This window comes from Acomys minous (genome assembly GCF_964271855.1).
Source record: "Acomys minous genome assembly, chromosome: 7".
In the NCBI taxonomy this organism is placed as follows: Eukaryota; Metazoa; Chordata; class Mammalia; order Rodentia; family Muridae; genus Acomys; species Acomys minous.
Window position 1 is genome coordinate 77,553,793 of NC_140488.1, and position 19,230 is coordinate 77,573,022.

At 41.3% G+C, this 19,230-nt stretch overlaps 1 protein-coding gene across 1 annotated transcript in view; it reads right to left on the bottom strand.

Annotated features, from left to right (window-relative positions):
- Positions 1–2,048: 2,048 nt before the first annotated feature.
- The window catches only part of AR (androgen receptor), a 166,163-nt gene continuing 148,981 nt past the window's right edge, over positions 2,049–19,230 (bottom strand). The window contains exons 4-8 of the mRNA XM_084789600.1: positions 18,873–19,160; positions 13,805–13,949; positions 10,427–10,557; positions 9,447–9,604; positions 2,049–8,677 (exon numbers count right to left, since the gene is read on the bottom strand). Coding sequence (XP_084645726.1) covers positions 8,522–8,677; positions 9,447–9,604; positions 10,427–10,557; positions 13,805–13,949; positions 18,873–19,160 — 878 coding nt within the window. The 3' untranslated portion in view covers positions 2,049–8,521. The remainder of the gene's footprint in view (positions 8,678–9,446; positions 9,605–10,426; positions 10,558–13,804; positions 13,950–18,872; positions 19,161–19,230) is intronic.

Sequence of the window (19,230 nt, forward strand, 5' to 3'; positions counted from 1 at the left end):
CCATTAAATATTTTGGCTGAACTTTCTTAGGTAAAGTAGAAATCTGGAAAACACCATGCCTAAGAGCCATTCTAGACCCAAAGTTACCAATTCTAAATTAAATATTAACTGTATTTATTGGGAGGGGGAAGGATGTGGGAGAGTTGTGGGATCAGTGTTATAGATTACAATTCCAGACGGGTCTAATCTAGGGCAGGTCATAGACTGCCAACTCACTGAAACCATGGTGCATGGCTAGGGATCCTCTAGTTGCTATTTATCTCTGTCATATATGTGATAATTTCTATGATAAATGCATGATTTCACTTTTGTGCCTTTTCCCATCCATCAAGGGATTCAACAGTATTTCTTGTTGTTTTGACACTGCCTCCCACCATTTGTGCTTTGAATATTCATTAAATACAAACCATGGGTGTGGGTCTTCCAAAACTGTGTTGTGGGGGAAGTCATTTTCTTATTCGTATTAGATCATGAATATGGAAATTTATTTTTGGAGTTTGCAGTCATCATAGTGTTTGATCTGGAAAAGACCTATATCATATAGTTCAAAATACCTTCTAATAGTCATTCACTTTATTGATGATTTAATTCAGATTCAGGAAAGGTTGGGAAGTTTTTCATTGTCATATATCAAATGAGTAGGCCTGGATCATATCTATATATTAGTTAAATCACCATAAGCAAGTCATGGATAGGATTTCTGTCTGTCAGCTCTTTCAAGCCTATTAGGTGTCTTGTCTTGGAACCTGGTGTTACAACTTCTGGAAAAACCTGTGGTAGATGCTAACAAGCTTGCCAGGAACTGAGTGGTGTGTAAAATCAAATAGTGCAGCTGTAATGTAGGTCATGTGTTGTAGATACAAGGGAGGATAATCTAAGTAATGGTAGTCAGTGGCCTATTCTGGAGGCATGCTCTGACTTGTGTAGCCTACAAACATATACACATTCATCTTCTTCATTGTAGCCACACAGATACAAATCCTAGGAATTATTGGTATTTCTCTCTTCTTACCCTTGCACTGATGTCAAGAAACACTTGAGAAATCCATGTACTGTGAGGTGGACAATGATAAAAATGGCTCGATGTGGGATGCCTATCAGGGGTTCTGGAATTTTAATAGGGAGCAGAGCCAGAACAAATAGCCCACCAGCTGTGCGACACATGTTTTCACTGAATCCCCAATCCAAACCCGAGATGGAGGCTTTGTAACCATCCCTATTACACGTGAGGATAGAAGCATTGAAGACATTCTTATTGCTGCTTAAGGTACTTACAATAGCTCATTGATGGATTGATCATATCTCAAAATCAACAATTCAGTTTGGGATCTCATATGTATTAGCACTCGGATGCAACAGGAAGTGATCTTACTTAAACTCAAGAACTCCAGAAGAAATCTGGCTCAGCTTATGCTTGAGTGGTTGAAGACAGTACGGGTCACAAAATGGTGAAGTTGGCAATGTGCTCTTCCTTTGTCTAAAGTTTGGTGATACACCAGACTCTTATAGCAAGCAGCATGTGAGTGTGAGTAGCTGGGCTTTGTGCAGATTTCCCTTAGCTGACAAACTTGGGGCTTCTCACAAAAGGTTGTGATGGGCTGTTGGTGTCCATCTGTGCTGTCTAACACAGATGCTTTGTTATTTTGGTGGTCTCGGGTTAACCTATGTTAAGGTTAAGACATAGCAAATTTATAACCGCTGGCTAAGAGTTTTTAAAATATATGAAAATCAAAGTAGCATAAAAGGCCACTGGGCATGATACCAATTCTTGACTCCAATAAAGACAGCCAATAAAAAGAGCTAATGAAAAGAACTCTGATGACATTCATCTGAAATTTTAGATTGTTTTATGTTTTAACAAATTAACAATGGTGATAAGAGGACATTAGCAGCTTTTCTCTGGGCTCTTTGTTAACAATAACTTGAGCCTGCAGCCACAACAGGGGCCGTGGCCAAGTTTTAGCTGGCAGACCAACAAGCCAATATTTTACACAATGGATGACATTTCTAAAACCAGACGCAGAGACAAACCAAGAGTCACACATGTATTCCAACAAACAAGTTTCTGCCATTTTTAATTGTATTTAGAGCAACAAAAGATTCCAAGATTACAAAAAGAGAACAGAGCACTAGTGCTTGGGGCTGGTCCTGCTGCCCAGTGGAGGCCAAGTGCCGCTGTGAGAACTGAAGCCCCATCGAAAGAAGTTTCAAGCAAAACTAATTTATTTCCTCTGAAAACTTGTTTGAATAATGCTTTCTCTCTTTGCTCTCTCCACATCCAAATTTAATGCTTATCTCTGGTTACGTTGTCTATTCCCTCCTACTGCCAAATTCATCTCTAGGACAGCGTAAGAGTGCCATCTGCAATGTACTCCCTAATCAACGTCTGGGCTATCCATCTAAAGGATGCAGGGGTGTATGTCAAAGAGTGGTGTGGGGGTTTTTTTGTTGTTGTTTTTAACCTGAGGAACCCCAATGGTGATTGCTCTCAGTGACCAAAGTGGTCTATAAGATTACCCCATAGGCATTTCCCTGCATGACACTTAGCACCAAGTGCTAAAGTCACGAGATTATATGTTATATAGAATATGGTGACTCAAGTTATGAGGTGGTAGACGGACAGGGTACCTGCAGAGAAATAGCAGTGTTTCCAAAGTGTTTTCTTTTGGGTAACATATATGTGTGTGTTCCAGTTGTTGTTGGCCAATAGTATCTGCGGCTAAACAACAGTCTTACTGAGTAGCTTACATGGAAATTATTCCAAGCTACCAGTATTGCCCATTTCACAGCTTCTCATTTCATTCCATGAAAGGCCAAGAGACAAATGGAACAAGGAAACAAAGTAGAACCCTGCTATACTGAACCAGGATTGGAAACCAATTAGTATGCATTACCTGCTTCCTGGCCAGATTAAATTGGATCATATTAAAGCTGGGTCAAAGGCTGTTTTTTTTTCTTTCTAAAACACCACCTGTTAAATTCAATTATGTACTGCTCTTTTGATGGGTAAGAGAATTCCCAGTGATTTGTTACCTTGACTGAAATTTCAGATCAAACATGACAAATGTGGATTTTTTTTTGCCTTAGCTAGAAATGGTTGTGGGTTAAGAGGCTCTGGGCAACAGACCCCAGTGTCAAAAAATACCTCTACTCGTGAGTAGCAATAGACCTGTACCTACAGAGATATGATTTCTAATACACTAACAAATTTAACAGAGAAAAATACATTATCAATTATCAAAATCTTTACAGAACATATCCAAAACCAGAGTTAGAGCACACGGACACCCAGTAGCAAGAGCACCTCAATCGCAGGGAAAAGAATTGATGTGACAGAAGGAGCATTTGCTCCAGGTTCCCAAGATCAGGCAACTGCCCTTCTCTAACAAGAATGGTGAAGACCAAGGAAATAACCTTCCTTCTCCCAATGGCTCAGATCCCATGAAGAGGCTGCTGGCCAGTCCTTTGGGTGGGCACTTGGCTCTACATCTGGATTTCTCTCTATTGCAAGTCCAAGGCAATTTCAATGAAATTTCACCACCCTTTCCACATTCATCTGTCTTAAGCTAGTAAAGTGCAATACATCATGTACCCTACCCTTTCCTCTTCCACCCCTTTGCATGGCCTGAACAGCAGGCCCAATAAGGGAAGAGATCTCAGTTATCTGATCAATCCAGGTGTCTTATCCATTCTGAGAGAGCATCCAAAATGTAACTGCAACCTCTCTTACAAGTACATGGCATCAGATATGACCTGGAACCAAATATAAAGGTGCAGAGAAAGGTAAAGCTATCAGAACACATTACATCTATATATATAATTCAGTTTTGAAACATGGATACAAATACTCATTTACAATATATTTCAACTTTCTGCCTTAAACTGCAGAGAACTTTTTGTGCTGTCCAAACTGGGCAGAAATGAGGGTTTCTGCCTGCCCTCCTTCTAGTGCAAAATCTAATCCTTGAAATGCACCCCTTCTCATGAAGGGCTTCACATCTTCAAATAAACTAACATGGGCACTAGTAAACACAATGGCCAAGACCAGCTCCATTTCCAACCATGCAAGATGGAGCTTCAAGAATTTGCTCTGAAACTACTAGAAAAAAAGGAAAGCTACTTCTGCTTATAAAATCATTTAGTGAAGGACACTATAATCCCATTTTCCCCAAATTATTCCCAACACTTCTAAATATGTATATTGTGAGACAACCCATCCCCACAAAGTCTTTTAAATCAGCCATCAGAAAATCCTTCAGTCTGTCTTTGGATAGTTTAACCAAAGAGGCACTAACGCTTGCTCCTTCCCTGCCCTCAAAAAAATTTGGTATCTTAGCAGATACAATATAATCTTTGGTTACACAATGTAATGCCTTCATCTCCTTTTCTACGTTAAAAATGCTTTCAAAAATTTTCAAAGATAAATGGTGAGAAGAAACCTGTGTGGAAAGGCAGCCAGAAGAGAAACTTCTTAGTTCAAGAAATTTCACATGCTAAATGGCTTCTTTTGACTTTCAGTTTGGGATCTGATCGAGTAGGTTAGCATTCATGGTTCTTAAGCATGAAAACTATGCCTTAAGCAAGAGGCTCAATGACCTATTACCTGGGCAACTAGTATAAGAGAATTATCATCAGCCTTTTGTTTTTCCAGGGCCATGCTAGGGTCATACATGGATAACAAATCAGTTAGTTGTCTTCAGAAAACCATCTGAAGTGCAGTGCCGGCATAGGTCTTGGGAAGGTATAAGGGATGGTTTGGGCCTTTGTGCCCTACAAAATTTAAGGGAAAGAAGGGGGCAAGGCCACGTCTGTACTGAATGAAACAAACAGTTAGAAGCCGCTTGAAGCTTACAGTCAGGTAATTGGTGTAGTATTGGGTTATCATGTGGATGGTGGACATAATTTTTCTTAAAGTGTGTTGAATATATCTTGTTCTATATACCTATATGTATTTAGAATAGAGTGTGGACAGAGAAGGATGTTAGCATCAGCACATTTCTCAACCTGGACAATTAACCTCAGCAACTACCCAAAGGACAGAGTGAAGCTTTTTTTTCCTCTTTTTTTTTCTTTTTAAGTGCCAGTGAACATACATAAAAATATACATATTACTGATTTTCTGTTTTTCAAAGATATATGACAGAATCCTTCAAAAAAATCCCTTTCTCAGAGTAAGGTAATTTAAAAAAATAATGAACTTTCCAAGAACAATAATATTGCCCATGGCATAGAAAATCTATGGAACAATGAAGCCAACCCCCATGTCAGCTCAGAGTCCACACACAGTGAGCTGCCCTGTGAATGAGCGTTGAAAGTGCTACACGACTCTTTTCTTTAAGCAGAGAGTTCGTGACTTTGGCAGCTGTCTGTCTGCGGCCCAGCTCAGATGGGCCGTCTCCACGGTGCTCCTCTTTTTCTCGTCCTTATAGTCCATTCCCATCACGCACTGTAAACCTTTCTGGAGATGATCACCTTGACTTGTCCAGTGAGCGATCCTCATCTTCTGTCTTATGAAGTGAATGGAGCAATGGCCAGTCAGTCGTTCACAGGTGAGCACTGTGGACCAGCAACATTGACTCTGCTGTGCAGAGTGTTTGCAAGATTAGATTCCTGCCAATCACACGAGCTGGAACATCGGTGGCCAAAAGAAAACAAAAAGAAATGAAACAGAAATTCAAAAAAAAAAAAAAAAAAAGCAAAAACCAATCTCTTCTTCGCTTGTGTCAGAGAACACAGACAAGATATCACTACCATTGTTCACTCAGATCCCAATGCAGAAACAATAGGCATGAAGCCTTGTGTAGGCTTCTTTCCTCTAGTTCTATCTCTTGGAAATTTGCAGTTACCTAGTTGGTGTTGCTTTAATTGCGCTGCTGTTTCACTGATTTTGGCTTTTGCAAGTAAAAAAAAAAATACATTCATAAAGACAAGAGTCATGATTTGGAACTTTGTAAGATGAAAAACTTCATAGAGAAACGGGACGAAGAGGCTCTAGTATTTACAAAGACAAATATTAGAATGTTATAATAGAATCCATGTACCACAGGAGACGGAAGTTGCTTCAAAGTAGATGGAAAGGAACTATTAAAGTGTAACCTAGTTTAACTGAAAAGAGTGGTGATTTTCTTTCCTGTTTAAGATACAGCTAAAACAGATCCTGTACATTAAAGCCAGATGGTGTCATCACAAAGCAAATCAGAATCTGTCTATCCTAGCTCAAAAAGGAAACCTGTCAACTTCAGTTTTTGTCCAGCAGGGTTGGATTGGCATATCACCCATCTTACATTCTTCCTCCTTTGTTATTGAAAGAAGTTGTTTTGCAAATTTGCAAGCTTGTTTTTGCTATTAATATCAACACAGAAATCAGAGAAGGAAACTCGTGTGTATCATGTCAAGTCACTCAGAAACTATGTTCTCAATCAACATAGTATACCAACTGAAATGGGCAGCTTGGGGCTGGCCCTTGATTTCTTAAGCTCAGCAGGGAAGTGAAGAGCTGAGTGAGGAGGAAAGATACAAATGCAAGAGTGGGTAGGCATTCCTCCTGCACTCAAGGTTGAGGAACAAAGTCCACAGCAAAGAAGGGTGCCAACAGACTATGTGAAACCAGTGACCCAGGGCATACCCTGAGTTTGTAGGTATAGTCTATTTGTAGTCACACCAGCCAGATCTGTCCAATGAGAGTCATGGGTCTATAGAATGTCTCAGTGGTCCTGCACCCTCTGACTGAGGCAACAGCTATGGTGGGGAATCTGAGTGACTTTAGCCAAAGTCATCCCAGCAACTGCAATAGAGGAGGATGAGCAAATTGGTGCCCATCTAGCCAGATAGTGTTTCTGGCTTTAGAATTTGCCTCTGAAGATGTCAGCAGTCTGCATTCTCTTCTGGCCTTCGCTCTCCATGATTTCTGCTGGTGGGTATGCTGGATGGAAAGGAGAGCATTGTATGCTGTCTGGTTCTAGCGTCTTGGTATTTTTATTCCCAACCTGGTTAGTTACTTAGTTTTCTCCTCCACCATGGTCTGGGTAGCCCCTTTAGTTGCTCTGAGGAGGAAATTGACATTTTTCCACTTGGTAGGAGTATATAGTCTCTGGAGGACAAGGGAAAGATGCCCAGTTTGTCTGGTCCCTTTCATACTTTCTTTCCAATGTGTCTAAGGGCTCCAGAAATCTGACTGTTGAGAGACATTGAGTGAGATGTCTTTTAGACTGTTGACATCTAAACACAGATGCTGTGGCTGCTGGTCGGCTAGCCTCGTGGTGGTGGTGGTAGGAGGGAGTTCTTAGCAGTGTTTACAAACATGCCCAAAGAAGGGAACAAGTTTTACCACCAAGTGCTTTATGGTGAAGTTCAGGCCCACCGAACACAGAAGAACTATGGAGGAAGAATGTGACTGCATGGAGTCTGTATATCCTTTAAAAGTAGAGGAAAAGATGATTGGACTAAGGGATCAACTATTCACTGCCCCGAAGGGAGAACAGCTAAACCATCACTTCTTTTTCCTCTGACTCCAGCCATAAAGCTCTTCTATGGCTCACACATGGAAATATGAACATAGATCTGAATGGAGCCTTCCAAAGAGTCAGATCTTTCTGCTTTCTTCTCACTGACCTAACATCAGTGGAAGTGGCCAAGTTTTGGCTAAAGAGAACATTTAGTTCAAAGCTCTGAGAAAAGCTGTCGAAAGTCAATTGAGGATGGAAGCAGAGGGTGAGAGAGAAAAGGATTTGAAGGACGAGGCATTCACATGCAGACAAGTTTTCAAACAAGAAGCACATTTCAGAACAATGAATTTCACTGCAACTGAGCACTCTGGCACTCAGGGACAAAGGCTGTGGGGAGGTAATGGTTATCCATCTGTCCTCCTTGTCCTCTTTTCTCTCTACCCTATCAGTAAGCTTCAGGGTCATCCTGCTCTTTAATGGCAATAGCCATTAGCAACAACTGAAGTTTCCCACAGAGAGACAGGATGAAGAAAAACAGTGACTCCTCATGGAGCTGTGAGCTTTACTTTCTTCTAGTCACTGTTGGCTTCTTTGGGAATCCTATGTATTTATTTACATACCGTGAAGAAACAAACTTAGTATTTTTTGGCTTTTCATTTTCTGTTTGTTTCTTCCCCAGATACTTATAGCTCTCTAAACTTGCCATGGCATAAGGTGAGTAAACATTTGCGTGGTTGGCACACAGCACAGTGCTGGAAACAAGCACAACTGACACTGGGCCACATGAGGATCATCACAGATTCAAAGAGATACAACACAACTCAAAACACAGGCAAGAGCCGCAACAGGCAGCAGATTCAAAATGTGCCATGGGAGAGTGAAAGAGGGGGAAAAGGAGAAAAAGAAAGAAGGAAAAGCCCAGGAACTAGAACCGAGGAACATGTTCATGACTGCTGTACATCAGTAGAGGAATTTCCCCCAAGGCACTGCAGAGAAGTAGTGCAGAGTTATATAACAGGCAGAAGACATCTGAAAAAGGGAACGAGGTGGGTTTGCGTATGAGGGTTTCCAAATCTTCACTGTGTGTGGAAATAGATGGGCTTGACTTTCCCAGAAAGAATCTTGGGCACTTGCACAGAGATGATCTCTGCCATCATTTCAGGAAAGTCCACGCTCACCATATGGGACTTGATTAGCAGGTCAAAAGTGAACTGATGCAGTTCTCTTGCAATCTGTAGGGAGAAGGAGAAGCAGAGTAAACTTGGCTTCATAAAAACTTGGCTTCTGCCCAGCTCTCCTCCCACCTCAGAATTCCAGTACCTTTAGCATTTTGTCCCTTTGCCTATCCTTGATCCTGCCCAGCGAGTGTGTGTGTGTGTGTGTGTGTGTGTGTGTGTGTGTGTGTGTGTGTGTGTGTGTATCTACCCATTTGTGTGTCTAAGGGCTCCTAGAGATGGTTTTCACTACTTCAAGTTCTCTGACTTAGGAACGAGTGTTCCTCTCCTCCTCTCCTCCATTATATATACACACAAACTCCTTTTATGAGTCTTTCTACCTCCCTCCTTCCCACTCTACCTTTCCTTCTTCCTCCTTCTACACACACACACACACACACACACACACACACACAGAGAGAGAGAGAGAGAGAGAGAGAGAGAGAGAGAGAGAGAGAGAGAGAGAGAGAGGCAAACTCACATGTACATGACTCAAGGAAAAGAGGAAGAAACAATATCTAGACCTGTTTTGTCTGCGTGGGGAACTCATCAGCTTTAAGCTTCTTCCCTGCAACCCAACTCCTCCACCCCTTTCACAACATCCAGCTGGGACACTGTGACCTGTGTTCCTTTCTTCTCCATTGCATTTTCTTCTTGGACCATACTCAAAGCCAGAGGCAAATGGAAGCACCTCCCAACAGGTGGTGCCAGACCCTAGAGGAGCTTATTATCACTGGGCTCTATCAGGCTGCTCTCCCTGATAAAGCACCCTCTGTAGTTTGCTTACAGGCTGCACAGAATCCAGGAGCTTGGTGAGCTGGTAGAAGCGCCTTGAGCAGGATGTGGGGTTTTTTCTTTTGCATGCAATGATACGATCGAGTTCCTTGATGTAGTTCATTCGAAGTTCATCAAAGAATTTTTGATTTTTCAGCCCATCCACTGGAACTGATGTGGGATGAAGACAGAGTGGGGAGGGGAAGCATGCCCACGAAAGAGCGTTAGACAAAGCACCAAGTTTTCTGACCACAAAGCTTACCCCCCCACCCCCACACAGAGGGAACCATCTATTTGGCTTTCTGTCAGTTGAAGCCTGTGCTTGGGGCCTTCAGAGTTAAGGATGGCTTTTCTGTTCCTAACATGGAAGGAGCTAGGTAAAATGGACTGAACTTTTTTTTTCTTACTAGTTGTTCCATGTACCCATTTCTCAGGTCCCAACTTTTTTGTTCTCCATCCAACTGTGATTTAGACATTCAAGAAAACCTGGCTTATCAAATACCAAATGCCTCCATTCTGCACCATTACATTTTGCTGAGAGGAGACATTCAAGAAAGTTTCTTTGGCTGCCAATTGAGGCCTGTCTTAGTTGCTCACATCAGCCTCCTTTGGTTGTTAGAAGAGGAAATGTCCCATGGGAGATGGTTCTCTCCTACTGTACTCTGCAAGGAATGCAAGGTAGCAGGTGCCTAGTTCTACATTAAAGGCTAGGAAATTTCAAAGCCCTCTTCTAACCTCCTTAAAAGGCCTCATCTCAGTGAGGGAATGAGAGTAGAGAGTCTGAGAGTCCAAATTCTACCAATGAAACCGATCTCAACACATGAAATTGGTCTTTGTGAAGAGAAGGATGCTGAGGGGATATGGAGGATGGAGGGAGGAAGGAAGAGGGAGAAGGGGAATGTGCATTCTCCCTAATAACAGTTTTGTGGCAAATGTAGGCCTCCTGGAGCCTATGTGCTCCCAGTGGCATTTTCTGCAACCCCAGGCACTTACTAATGCTGAAGAGTAGCAGTGCTTTCATGCACAGGAATTCCTGGGGGGTTATCTGGAGCCATCCAAACTCTTGGGACAGATGCCTCATGCGGACACACTGGCTGTACATCCGGGACTTGTGCATGCGGTACCTAAGCAAGAGACACAGATGAAAAGGAAAAAAAAATGAGGGGAAGCTTCCAGCCAGTCCACACAAAATGTTTCTTGTTGTCCCTCCCACGCAAGATTCTCCAAGAAAAACTGACTATTTGCTCTGCTAGGGACTTCAGTGACAAGGAACTATGCTGTTCTCCCTGTGCCCCAAACTTCTGATATCCTGATGAGGACTCATCTTCCCTGGTCAGGATATGATTTAGCCCATGGAATTTCCAGGTCTGCATTTCCTTTCAGTTTCCTGAGTCAGGGACAGGAAAGCAAAACCAAATGAACACAATGGGGCAGGCACATGGTCTCCCTGACTACAGTGCTAGGATCTCAGCTACAGGCAGAGCCAGAAGCTGCCATCTAGGCAGCCCATGTCAGGATTTCTCAGAGACTACTCAGACAATCTGCTCTTAATGTAAGAATGCCAGGATTTGCAAGTGGCCACAGGTGTTTATCTTGTCAACACCCCTGCCTGCCATTTCCAGCAACAGAAATTTAATCATTTCTTTAAAAACACCTAGAAATAGATATAAATTGCACATTGTCCTTTCACAATAACTTCCAGTACTTCTAAATGAGCTAGGGATGCTTTGTAATGTCTATTCTCGATGACCTCTGCAGATTCGAGCCCACTCCCTCACAGACTGGCTGTTCCTTACCACACTTTGGGAGTTGTAAACATCTGTGAGCTGTTTTCTTATAGTGAGTCGTGAACAGATTATCACATTATCACCTATAATTTATATGGGTACGTGGCCAAGGATTGGACAGCCTCAGGATGGAGGCAACCTCTCTGTTCCATGTCTGGCTCTGGCAAGCCTCTAAGAAAAGACACAGTATCTCCCACTAGTAGGTCCACCTAGTAGATCAGATGTGTGTGTGTGTGTGTGTGTGTGTGAGAGAGAGAGAGAGAGAGAGAGAGAGAGAGAGAGAGAGAGAGAGAGAGAGAGAGAAGGAGGAGAATTAATTTGTAGCATGTGAAAAAAGGAAGGGGAATTTGACACCAGCCTAAGTGCCTAAGTGATGAGGACAAAGACCTCCCAGATGGACTATAAAGGCTATGTTTTGATATTCTAGTTTTCAAGCCTGGGGCACAGGCTGAGCAGGCTTGTCATTGCCTGAGCAGAAGCTCTGCAACCTATCTCATAGAGACCTTGGCTGCCCTAGAGAAGGAGAGAAGGTAGCAGGTGGCGAATTATTCAATCCAGGCTGAAATCCAACTGGACAAGGGAAGTGTTTAGATGGTATCACAAGTCAATTGAGCAGAACAATGCTGCTCTAAGCTCTTTTACCCTAGAGGACATTTGAGTAAGTTCTGCTGCCCCTGGAGCCTGGCTCTGCTCCGGCTCCATTGTATTTCCACGCCTCTGTTGATGTCAACACTGCAGTGTTTGAAATCATGGTCCTGGCATAAAGGATTCCTAGAATATTGCTGCAGGCCCCTGAGACAGAAAAGATAGAGACTGGATTGGAAAGAAGAGGAATAATCAATGAAAGGAATTCAAAGAGGAAATAAACAGGAAGTGGAGGAAACAATTGGAAGAGGATTAAAGAAAGGGAAAGGGAAGGGCAGTAGGGGGTAAAAATAAGGGTAGGAATGGAATTCACAAAAAGCAGAAGTAGGCTGCCATAAAAAGAGTAGATAAAAGGAAGACTAGAAGGTCAGAAAACACTGAACATAGTACCTGGCACATGGTAAGTGCTTAGTTAATGATGTGTTAGGAAGGTGCTGTTATATTATTCATCATTCATGATGAGAGATGTATGACTCAGAAAACTGCAGCAATTTTCCCATGGTTATAGAGCTAGAATTTAAGGCCATTATCCTGACAACATAGGATTTACACAAAGAAGGAAAGAATGAAGAAAACTTTACTGAGAATAGGGGTGGCATTTCATAGAGCTGCACATGGGTTTTCCCAGCCCCAAGTCCCCGTCTGTCTCCCTGGGCCTCAGGTGATAGCAATTAATGATTGTCAGCTGGAGAGTGCTGCCTTCCCATTGGACAATAGAAATGGGAAGTGGGGCAGGCCGCTGTCAAAATGACTGAAACCTTACTTATCAAGTAGGTATGAGAGATACTAAATGCAAAATTGCATAACATGTTGCACAATGAAAACCTCATACCAAAATGTGAACAGCATCTATGTTGAGAAAGAAGTCTAGATATTTGTAGGGATTCTGATGGCTATAATGGAGTGGGTTTCTACAAATGGAAGGGAGCTATGTTTTAGGACCTTTGGGGTTTGATAGATTTAAGCCTGATACCTTCAGAAGTCCTAAGGTATCTGCTCATGAGATGGATAAGACCTCATTTAAAAGCTGAGGCAGGGTGCCCAGGAGTGAGAAGGCAAGGAATGTTTGAAATTGATCAGGGTAGAGAACTCCAAAGGGTCTCAGGGTTCTGAAAAAGGTGGCATTAGTGCTTAAGGAGTTGATTCAATCAAGATTAGCAGGGTCTTAAGGGTAGGCAATGAATAGTTATGGGGTTTTACAAAGTCTTCCCCAGAAGATGGCATTGTAGGTAACTCTTGGAAGGTCTGGAAACCAAAATCCTAGTGGCTATTCTTAGCTTCTGACTACCAGGGCTGGCTAGGTTGAAAGAGAGCAGCTGGGGACACTTACTCTGCCTTTCATGGCAGTGCTATGTTTAAAGGAACCACAGGCCCGTGAGTTTTATTTAAAGGCCCAAAGGAGGAGGAAGCCTAATTCGTGCCCTCACTGAAAAAATTCTCTGTAATGAAACTAGCTCAAGGTTCTTGGGAAAGTTATTCAGGTCAGCTCCATTCACAGTGCCACTGTAAAATCTCAGATGGCAGATGCCGAGAACACCATCACTATCAGGGAAAGGGGGAAAGGGAATGAAAATGGGATCCCTAGCCTAGCCTGTCTCCTTCCTTTCTTCCCCTATTTCTTCCCTTTCTCACACTTTCCTTTCAGTTCCTTTCTCTTTTCTTTCTCATCCAAAGAAAGAAGATGTTACTCTTCAGTAAAATCTATTTAAGAAATATATTTAATAGACCAATGTTTTCTGTTGATCCATACCTCCCACATCCTAAAAGACATGACTTTCTACGAAAATCGATCAGATTAGCCTGCAAACTCAATGAGACAGGTTTTAGGAAGTCCTGAGCAGAGTCCTGGCATGAAAGCAATTGTTCTATAAATAATGATTGATGGACTTCTTCAGTGGTTAGCAAAGGGGCAAAAAAAGATCATCCCAGGAGTACTTACTCATTGAAAACCAGGTCAGGAGCAAAGTAGAGCATCCTGGAGTTGACATTAGTGAAGGACCGCCAACCCATAGCGAATACCATGAGTCCCATCCAAGAATACTGAATGACTGCCATTTGGTCATCCACATGCAAGTTGCGGAAGCCTGGAGAAGATGAGGCAGAGACAAAGTCAGATTGCTACTGGTGGGCAGGATTATGTCTGGGCCTCTGCTTTGGTGAATAATTGGCCTTCACACAGCCTCTGAGGAGCCCTAAAGAACGTCACTGCTGGCTGTTGACAGAAGGGTGGTAGAGTAGATAGAAAACTCTGTATGGTGGGGACCCATTCTCTCTCATTGAGCTCCTCCAGTGAGATCATGATGTCATCAAAAGAGAGTTACAATAGAACACTACTTATAATGAGCTGACTCTTTTCTGAGCCTCTTACTTCTATTAGTCATTTATTCTTCACTGGGAATAATAGAGGCATGTCTATTATCACCACTCTGCATCAGTGAAAATGAGTTACAGAGAAGCCCAGGAATATGTTGAAGGTCATATGCTTGTATCTAGCAGACAGATTTCCCAAGTCCACATTCTTAATCATTACACCTTTGGCAAGATTTGCTTTAATTGCCAGTTCTCCTACGTGGACAGCCCTTCTCACTTTACAAAGCTGTCTTCCAGTTGTAATTTGATGTTGGCCATGACACAATCCTGCGAGAAGGATACTCTTACAGATCTGCAAATTATGGGAGGTGGTTAATACATTGCTTTCTTTATGCTCCCCTTTTAGGCTTTTTTTCCTCCATGAATCTCTTTGTACCACATGCTTTCTTTCCCTCCCACCCCACTTAAATCTGACCCTCCTAGTTTTATACCCTTCTGCTACACCAAAGCTGCTACTGTTATACAGAAACAGGCTCCCTGTGACCTGTTTTACTAGGTTAATTTCTTGTCACTGGCCTTCTGATAAATTGGGTCCCATCCCTTCTTTAAAAATTACAATTTGTTGAATCCCTCATGTCTCTCCAGGCTTCTATCCAGGCAGATGGCTTTGCTTATGATGAAACACTCACCTATATTTCAACTGGTTTTATCAAATTACTGCCTCTGTGAAGCATTTTACAAATTATTCAAAGACATGGGCCCATGATTATTCTTTACCTTTTCGTGGACCCTGAAGTAGCTTAGCTGACTAAAGAACTTAGTTCAGAATGTTGGGATTTATAAATGGACACATCTTTCTTCTCTATAAGACATCAAGCTTATCTTCTTATTTATCTCCGCCCCTGCCCTAACACATAGCATAGCCCAGATACTTGACTGGGCACTTGAAAAACATTAGACAGATGAGGTATGAGTCCTAAATATTTTTCATTCACTTTTATAGAATGGGAATTTGGTTCCTTCCAAATGGCTTCCCCTAAGTCTGTAATAATACATGTGTAGAGTATATTGTCAAGTTTTTCTGGAACTTTCTAATTCTTTGCATGGTTAAAAATTTTAAAGTATTACTCCTAGCTCATCCCTACCAGTGCCTCAATTATTTTTCTCCCACAAACTCAGAATTATCATTAAGAATATTTCTTTCATTTTAGAGCAAGCATCTGTGAATTGCTCTCAATTGATATGAATGACCCTAGATGACAGGCATCCTAGATGACACTTATTTTATCAACATGAGACCTAAAGATTAGGACAGTTATATGACTTGCCCAAGGTCATGCAGTCAATATGGCTGAACATTTTCTAAGGTATGGGCTATGTGAGGTCTTCACTATCAATATGCTCTCTGCTCACGCACCCCCTTCCATTTTCCTTTTGTTTTAGGTTTCAATTCTCCAAGTCATAAAGCTATTCTAGAGCCCCCTCATAGCACTGCACTTGGTAATCTTAGTTTCTAGGTTTTCTTCATTGTATTGACAAATTGACAGACTGGCTGCAGCCTCAAATTTCAGAAACTTTCTCTCCTGGAACCATTGTATGGTAGAGAAGCCCTAGGTCTGACTCTTTCCTAGAGAAGACAAGAGGCCAGGTTTAATGAGGCAGCATTTAAGGTTCTCATTGGGAAAGAATCCTGAGAGTTTCAACCCTGAGCATCTGTGATACAGTAGACAGAAAAAAAACCTGTAGTTGGTAAGCTTTGATTTTCTGGTGAAATGTGTGAATCTGAAGGTACTGAAGGGGAGAGTATTAAACTGTCTTGATATAAAAAAAAATCTATACAGATGCTTGCTCCACTCTCCAACACCAGATAATTAACAAAAAGGGGAAAAGTGGGCATTTCAATTAGGCTGCAATACTAACTAACAGTACTTAGAGCTGCTTAGCACTCAGACACAATATTTATGTACACACCAATAATGTAATTCTGGTTGTAATACTTGACTATTCTTTTCCTGCACCACCTTTGAAGTAGCCTGTCCGGACTGCTTGTGTAATAAGAGAAGAGAGGGGGGAAACTATAGTTTTAGGCAGTGTTAAACTGTTGTGATGAAATACAGAGGAATTATGCTCAGGTTTTGAGACACAACCAAGGAGTAGATGGTGTTTCTTTCTTTCTTTCTTTCTTTCTTTCTTTCTTTCTTTCTTTCTTTCTTTCTTATTAGCATCTAATCAACATTATTACTGGCAATCACCCACACTACTGGAAGTATATATTCTCACGTCTAGTCTGGAGCAATGTGTGAAAAACAAGGCCTGGAAATTTTTTCAAAGAAGAGAGTTCAAATCAGAGTGTCAATGTATGAACTCTACGGAAGGCTGGTGGCAATTTAGATTGAGCTTAATGAAAGTTATAGCTTTAACATCCAATCATTATAATTACAAGCTATGATTTGGAGAGCAGCTACTGTGTTTCACCTCCTGTACTAGGTTTTCTTTATATGTAAACTCTACACTGATGACAGTTCTCAAAGTGTTCTACTATCTCCAAAAAATGAGGAAAGAGCTTCCTAAAGTCCTGTGATTTATTCAAGGTTATGTGTTAGTTCATAGCTAGGATTCCAATCCAGATCCATCTGATTCTAAATATACGGTGTCTATACAATCGACAATCAAGGGTCACCAATTTTTAATTATAATTTTAATGTGCCAGCCACCTTATAAGAAAATTTCCAGATATTATCACCATCACAGAAAATGTACAACAAAATTCTTCTGACTAGGTTCTTGTATAGGACAGAAACTCAAATGTTGAATGCGCAAATTATGTGAACTAGTAGGTGATTATGGACAATTTGAATAGCTATTCTTCTGAATGCAGCAATCAGCTTCCTTTATGAGCTATTCTTCTAAATGATTCAGTGTCAGAGGTCATTTATTCCGGAAAGACAGACGCTAAACTGATTTTGGCTTGCAGATTCGTTAATGATAGAAGGTTCCCTATGCTAAGGGTTGAACCATGGACAGCCAGTATTTCCAGGTAAAAGAAATTCGGCCTTGGCCGTCTGTACTAGGTTATTTCTAAGATGACCTAATTAGAAATCAAAGGATTTGAGCTCAAGCTCTGGTTCCATTTTTAAAAGTAACTAATGCAGTAAGTTAGTTAATTTCTTTGAGCTGTGGCGTGTGAAATAGAAATAACAGGATCATTCTTGAGACTCATATATATAAAATGAGACATGTTAAATATTTGGAAGTTGAGAATCTCCTCTAAAAATGGCATCAAGACAGCCAGCTGGATAAATGACAATAATGTCTTTTTTCTTGTTTGTATTCTTGCTCCCCATGCGAGCTCTCAGTTTTGGCACAGTGTATATCCAGCCACAGTCCTTGGGCTTCCTGCCCAGTAATCTTATTGGCTACTTAAACTCAGTTTTCTGATATGAGAAAATAGTAAGGAAGTTTTAGAAGCTGGGACTGAGGCCTCGTGAGTTAGAAACACAAAATGAGTTCTTGACAATCAAAATGCAATGTTTTCAAAAGTAGAAAGCCCATTATAGGATTCATGTGGTCTTCTAGGAGGTTTTGGCCCCTCATTTGTAAAGCCCAAAATGACAGAAATGGAGGGCCATTACACAGACTTCATAGGCTAGAATTCATAGGTTGGGGTGTGATTTGAAATTTGGAGGGCCTGGGCTCAAGTTGTGTTTATTTTATTTTATGGCTGTCTGTCATATGGAATTCTTACTATAGATGAATCAGAAAACTGCTTTTTTCCACTATAAATTTCCATCTGAATAGCAGTTTTCATTAAAAGGTGAGTTAATCTTTGACTTGACAGGAGGAGACTTGGTTGTTGATATTTCAAAAGAATCTTTGAATCATATAATCTGGGATTAGGAGAATCGTTAAAGAGCATATGCTTCAGTGCCTTCCAAACTGAGTTCCCAAGAGCCACACAATTGTATGGCAGTGCCTAGTAGCTTATGACTTAATTGGGGGAAGTATTGAGGGAAACAAAATGGAGAGGTTTGGAAGATTAAACAAAGATTCTAGCTTTGAATCAATGGAGTCTCTTGGATCTGTGTAAATTTTTTAAAGAAACAAACACTTTGTTTGCTAAAGACATGTTTGTGAATGCATAGATAAAAGATCTTTGAAGCTTTCCTAATCTATTATCATTAAAAATAAGGTTTGTTTAAGTAACTGATGGCTTAAGTAAGTTAGTTCCCACTCATTAATGGAGATTTCCCAAGAGAAGTAACATCATCACCAGTCCCAGAAGGGTAAAGGATCACAAATGGGATTTGATTCAAACCCAAGTATTCAGACTTCCGACTTCCTTTCTACCTTACCATAAAAAAATTCTTGTGAGATAGCTCAGGCTTAATACTACCTCTAGAGGGAACTTCCATAAAAGAATATCTTGAAGTTTATGTAGCTGTAGCTGTAAGATATGTGATTTGATGTTAAAAAAAGAATAAATACTATGCGTTAGTAGAATGGTGAGGGGGAGTGGCATGCTATCTTTTCTCTTGCTTTCTGAGTCTCAATTCCCTCAATGTTAAAGTAGGACTTTTTCTGTGAAAATCATTTCTCCATAGCGTGACATTGAAGGCTGCATGAGTTAATAAGCACCTAGGCCAAAGAACCGTTCAATAATTATGATATCCCTTATCCCACATCCTCATTTTCCTTACCAGGCAAGGCCTTAGCCCACTTGACCACATGTACAAGCTGTCTCTCGCCAAGCTCATTGAGGCTAGATAACAAGGCAGCAAAAGAATCAGGCTGGTTGTTGTCGTGTCCAGCACACACCACTCCTGGCTCAATGGCCTCCAGGACATTAAGAAAGATAGGCTGACATTCATAGCCTTCAACGTGTGACACTGTCATCTTTTGGGATGGGTCCTCAGTAGGGCTGCTGGCATTGGAGTTTTCTCCTTCCTCCTGTAGTTTTAGATTTCCAAGTTTTTTCAGCTTGCGGGCTATAGAGAAATAATAGAAAAGTGAATTTATTATCAGTGGCCCAAAATACACACTACAGTTTCCCTTTTA